We start from the raw sequence: 5,042 nt of genomic DNA, 5'->3' as shown, positions 1-5,042 counted from the left end.
CCTGGGGGGCGGGAGGGCAGTGGAAGAAGAGCCTGGCTGCAGCCCCTTGGCTCTGCCTGGCCCTGTGCCCTCGTGGGCACATGAGGCCTGGCCCGGCTGGGCTGCCTGGCCCTGGGCATGGGCTCTGATGCTGCCCCCCACCCCCTGCCCCCTAGGCACTGAACCCTTACTACGGATTCCAGGCCTTCAGCATCGGGCTGTGGCTGGCCGACCACTACTACTGGTACGCCCTGTGCATCTTCCTCATCTCCGCCGTCTCTATCTGCCTGTCGCTGTACAAGACCAGAAAGGTGGGTGGTGTGAGGCGCACGGGGCGGGCCAGGCAGGGCCATGGGACCTCCGTCCACCACTGCCCCTTTGTCCCTGCCCACAGCAAAGCCAGACTCTGAGAGACATGGTCAAGGTGTCCATGCGTGTGTGCGTGTGCCGGCCTGGGGGAGGTGAGGAGGGGGGGCGCGGGAGGCGGCGGTGGGTGTGCGGGGCGGGGGGGTGGAGGTGGGTCTGCCACCTCTGCTGAGTCTGCCACTCGCCTGCAGAGGAGGCGTGGGTGGACTGCAGCGAGCTGGTGCCCGGAGACTGCATGGTGCTACCTCAGGAGGGCGGGCTGATGCCCTGCGATGCCGCCCTGGTGGCCGGCGAGTGCGTGGTCAACGAGAGCGCTCTGACAGGTGGGCCCGCCCGCCCCCGCCCCCCGCACCCGCTGCGTCCGAGTTTCCGCCCGTCTCAAGCGAGGATCTCGCACGCTGCAGTACACGGGCTGCTGTCCCGCGGCGCCGTGCCTGTTCCCTCTGTAACACGGGCTCCCAGCCCCTCCGGGGAGGGCTGTGGGAAGTGCGGGCAGCGTGGAGCAAGGCCCTGGAGTCCGTGAACTCGGTGTGGGCGTCCCCCCTCGGCAGACCCACAGGGGCTCCGCATCTTCCCGACAGACACCCCCTCCGCCCCCTCCCCTGCGCCCCGAAGCCTTCGGGGTCCTTCCTGGGCTCTGCGCAGTGTGTAACGAGGGGCAGGTGTGCCAGTGTGCCAGCACAGCCCCTCCTGTTACCCAGGGAAGCCCGCCCACAGGCACCCCCGGCCACTCTGCAGCGCGGCGTCCCGGCCTCCCCCCGCCCATGACAGGCGCAGGGCCCGTGTCTGGGCCGTCGGGTGACCCCGTGGAAGTGGCTTCGTTCACTGGGTCGCAGCCTGTGGTAAAAGAACCGCAGCGGCCACGCTCCCTGCGGCCGCTGCCCTGCCGTGCGCGCCCTCGGGCCCCTCTGGGTGGCTCCTGGGAGCTGGCTGGCGCCACCCACGGTCTTCTGTGTCTTGGGCCCTCCCTGGGCCTCTGTGCCCACTCAGGAGACGGGCAGGGAGCGCCTCACGTGGGTGCCAGAGCGAGGTGCGAGCGGGGCCCGTGATACCGTCGGCCTGGCGGGTGGAGCGGTGCGGCCTCACGTCACTTCCCTCCTAGGGGAGAGCGTGCCAGTGCTGAAGACGGGCCTGCCCGAGGGGCCGGCGCCCTACAGCCCCGAGACCCACCGGCGGCACTCGCTTTTCTGCGGGACCCTCGTCTTGCAAGCCCGGTCCTTTGGGGGACCCCGGGTCTTGGCGGTGGTGACCCGGACAGGTAGGAAACCTGGAAGCAGGGAGGGGTGGCTGCTTGGCACCTCGGGCGAGCTCTGCCACTGCCCTGCTGTGGCACCTTCGGCCAGTCCCGCCCCATTGGGGCTGGGGCCTCAGTTTCCCCATCTTAAAGAGGTTTGAGCGAGCCCAGCTCAACGTGTCGGAGCCCACAGGGGCTTTCAGTGCTTGGTGGACTGGATGATGGCGAGCAGGAGCGTCCACCCTAGGGAGGGAGAGGCCCCTACACTGGCGCAGCAGGCCCTGGCCAGGGGGAGTAGGACATGTCACCACGTGTCACTTTCAGCAAGAGCGGGGTGTCCACATTGAGGCGAACCACAGCCTGTCGATGCTCTATAAATTCGGTTTGTGCTGAGCCTTGCAAGGCCTGCGGCCGTCCTGTTGACCCCAGACTGGACAGTGGTCGCCCAGAGGTGCAGGTGGGGCGGGTGGGGTTGAGGAGGCCCGTCCTGACCCTCTGTCCCCACCTTCACTTCCCATCTCCCTCAGGGTTCTGCACGGCCAAGGGGGGCCTGGTGAGCTCCATCCTGCACCCCCGGCCCATCAACTTCAAGTTCTACAAACACAGCATGAAGTTTGTGGCTGCCCTGTCTGTCTTGGGTGAGTGTCCCCTGCACCCCACTCTGCTGGCCCCGGAGCCCGCTCCCAGTCCCACCCATCCCTCCTGTCTCCGCAGCTCTCCTGGGCACCATCTACAGCATCTTCATCCTCCACCGCCACCGGGTGAGCCGTGGGGGCGGGCTGGGGCTGTCCTCAGGGGTCCCGGGCCCCTCCCAGCCAGCCGCTGACTTCACACGGGCTCCACCAGGTCCCCGTGCGTGAGGTCGTGATCCGGGCTCTGGACCTGGTGACAGTGGTGGTGCCGCCCGCCCTGCCGGCCGCCATGACGGTGTGCACGCTCTACGCCCAGAGCCGGCTGCGAGGCCAGGGCGTCTTCTGCATCCACCCTCTGCGCATCAGCCTGGGCGGCAAGCTGAGGCTCGTGTGCTTCGACAAGGTGGGGGCCACAGGACGGGCGGGGCTCGGCTGGGGGGAGGGCACAGACCGCCACACCTGCCTCCTTCGCCCAGCCACGATGAGCAAGCCCCTGTCCTGGGGTGCAAACCCCGACACCCCCGCCCCTGCCCTCCTGTCGAGCGCCGGCTGGCCGATGAGGTGTCCATCACACCCGCGGGGGGCCTGCCCTGCACCGGGCTCTCCGCACGGGGGCCAGCGGTGGCTCAGCTGTCCCCTGGACGTGCACATGGTATCCCCCCTGCATGAGCAGGCCTCGGAGTACAGGTGGCGATGGGATTAGGAAAGGAGCGAAGGGGATGCATGAGGGGCGCCCAGGCGACTGGGCTCCGGAGGGGGCAGCTGGGAAGACTCCTGGCCCCTGGGGGAGGGACCGCGTGCCTGGGCAGGGGAGCAGCCTGGCACCAGGCGAGATGCGGAGGGCCAGGCCCGGATGGGGCAAAGCGCGTGCGCCCGGTGGGGGTCCGGACATGATCTGAGGGCAGGAGGTCAGCGGAGAGTTTTAAAACCGAAAGGTCATAGGGCACGGCCGATTCCCAGAGCTCCCAGGCAGTGTCGGGGCCAGAGGTGTGACCGGGCGGCTGGGGAGGGGTGCGACATGCGGGCTGCGTCACCCCCTCGGCGTTCTGCCGCAGCCCCCGTGAGCACTGCGTGGCCAGCCCCCCCTCCTGGTGCTGCGTGGACACGTGGGACGCACAGGTGGGAGCCCGAAGCCAGGACCACCTGGATTAAGGAAGACTTCCTGCGCCGGGCAGACAGTGGGGGCCGGGGCCGGCAGAGGGACCCGGGTGTGAGCGCTCCCGAGGCAAGCGGGGATCTCGTCTGGCTTCTGCTCTGGTTCCCTGCGACCGGAGAGGGGCAGCTCCTCCCAGGACTCACCAGCCCGCCCTCTCGCCTCGTGCAGACGGGCACCCTTACCGAGGACGGCCTGGATGTGATGGGCGTGGTGCCCCTGGAAGGACAGGCGTTCCTGCCCCTGGTCCCCGAGCCCCGCCGCCTGCCTGTGGGGCCCCTGCTCCGAGCACTGGCCACCTGCCATGCCCTCAGCCGGCTCCAGGACACCCTAGTGGGCGACCCCATGGACCTCAAGATGGTGGAATCTACTGGCTGGGTGAGGAGGCCTAGTAGGTCTGCCCCTGCCCTTGAACAGCTGGGCCCCAACAAGCCCCACCTCGTTTTCATTCTAGAGCTTTCAGGGCGCCCTTTGCTAGGCCCACCGTCAGTGGCCACTGGCCAGGGCCGGGCGCCAGCACTCACTCTGCTTCACAGAGCGAGACTCGAATTACCTGTCCAGCATCACCCGGCCACTCACAAGTGATGGAGCTGGGGTTTGAACTTGAACCCACCCGGTTCCACGGCCGCCCTGGCCGGCCCCGTGAAGCTTCCTCCCGTGGCTCCTGCCTCCCACCGCCTCTCTCTGGGCCGGGGTGGGCCGTTCCTGGTCGGCCCTGCCTGGCCCTGAACCGCGACCTTCTCTCCTGCCTCCCAGGTTCTCGAGGAGGGACCGGCCGCAGCCTCGGCATTTGGGACCCAGGTCCTAGCGGTGATGAGACCCCCACCTCGGGAGTCCCAGGTGCAGGACATGGTGAGCCAGGGGTGTGCCCATGGAGGGGGGCTGGGGCGCCACGGGCCAGCCCCTCAGCTGAGCCTGCTGCCCTGCCTGCAGGGGGAGCCGCCCACGCCGGTCAGCATCCTCGGCCGCTTCCCCTTCTCGTCATCCCTGCAGCGCATGAATGTGGTGGTGGCGTGGCCGGGGGCTGCTCAGCCTGAGGCCTATGTCAAGGGCTCCCCTGAGCTGGTGGCAGGCCTCTGCGACCCCAAGACAGGTGAGGGGGACCCCCCAGGCTGCGGTCAGGCGTTGGCACAGATGGGGTGGGCACCCCGTCTCCATCCCTGCTTCTTTGTCCTGCTGATGCCCAACCCTCGGCAGTGCCCGCCAACTTCGCCCAGATGCTGCAGAGCTACACCGCTGCCGGCCACCGTGTCGTGGCCCTCGCCGGCAAGCCGCTGTCCATTGCGCCCAGCCTGGAGGCGGCTCAGCAAGTGACGAGGTGGGCCGTCCGCCCCCCCAGCCTCTGGTGCCGCCTCAGGCATGGCAGAGCCCGGGAAGGTGTCCCTGCCCAGTGGCCGGGGAGAGGCCTGGCCACTCTGTGACCCTGCCGGTCTGCACGCCCCAGGGACACTGTGGAGCGGGAGCTGAGCCTCCTGGGCCTGCTGGTCATGAGGAACCTGCTGAAGCCACAGACGGCGCCAGTGATCCAGGCCCTGCGCAGGACCGGCATCCGCACCGTCATGGTGACAGGTACCCGCGCCGTCATGGTGACAGGTACCCGCGCCTTCATGGTGACAGGCACCCGCGCCGTCAAGGTGACAGGCACCCGCGCCGTCATGGTGACAGGCACCCGCGCCGT

General features: G+C 69.0%; 1 protein-coding gene across 1 annotated transcript in view; it reads left to right on the top strand.

Annotated features, from left to right (window-relative positions):
• The window catches only part of ATP13A2 (ATPase type 13A2), a 19,637-nt gene that overhangs the window by 7,254 nt on the left and 7,341 nt on the right, over positions 1–5,042 (top strand). The window contains exons 9-20 of the mRNA XM_012722085.1: positions 156–290; positions 374–440; positions 537–668; positions 1,448–1,603; positions 2,107–2,217; positions 2,294–2,340; positions 2,426–2,614; positions 3,536–3,742; positions 4,121–4,216; positions 4,298–4,457; positions 4,562–4,682; positions 4,809–4,955. Coding sequence (XP_012577539.1) covers positions 156–290; positions 374–440; positions 537–668; positions 1,448–1,603; positions 2,107–2,217; positions 2,294–2,340; positions 2,426–2,614; positions 3,536–3,742; positions 4,121–4,216; positions 4,298–4,457; positions 4,562–4,682; positions 4,809–4,955 — 1,568 coding nt within the window. The remainder of the gene's footprint in view (positions 1–155; positions 291–373; positions 441–536; positions 669–1,447; positions 1,604–2,106; positions 2,218–2,293; positions 2,341–2,425; positions 2,615–3,535; positions 3,743–4,120; positions 4,217–4,297; positions 4,458–4,561; positions 4,683–4,808; positions 4,956–5,042) is intronic.

Source organism: Condylura cristata, unplaced genomic scaffold (genome assembly GCF_000260355.1).
Source record: "Condylura cristata isolate star-nosed mole 26May11 unplaced genomic scaffold, ConCri1.0 scaffold00008, whole genome shotgun sequence".
In the NCBI taxonomy this organism is placed as follows: Eukaryota; Metazoa; Chordata; class Mammalia; order Eulipotyphla; family Talpidae; genus Condylura; species Condylura cristata.
This window is presented reverse-complemented; position numbering and strand designations above follow the sequence as displayed.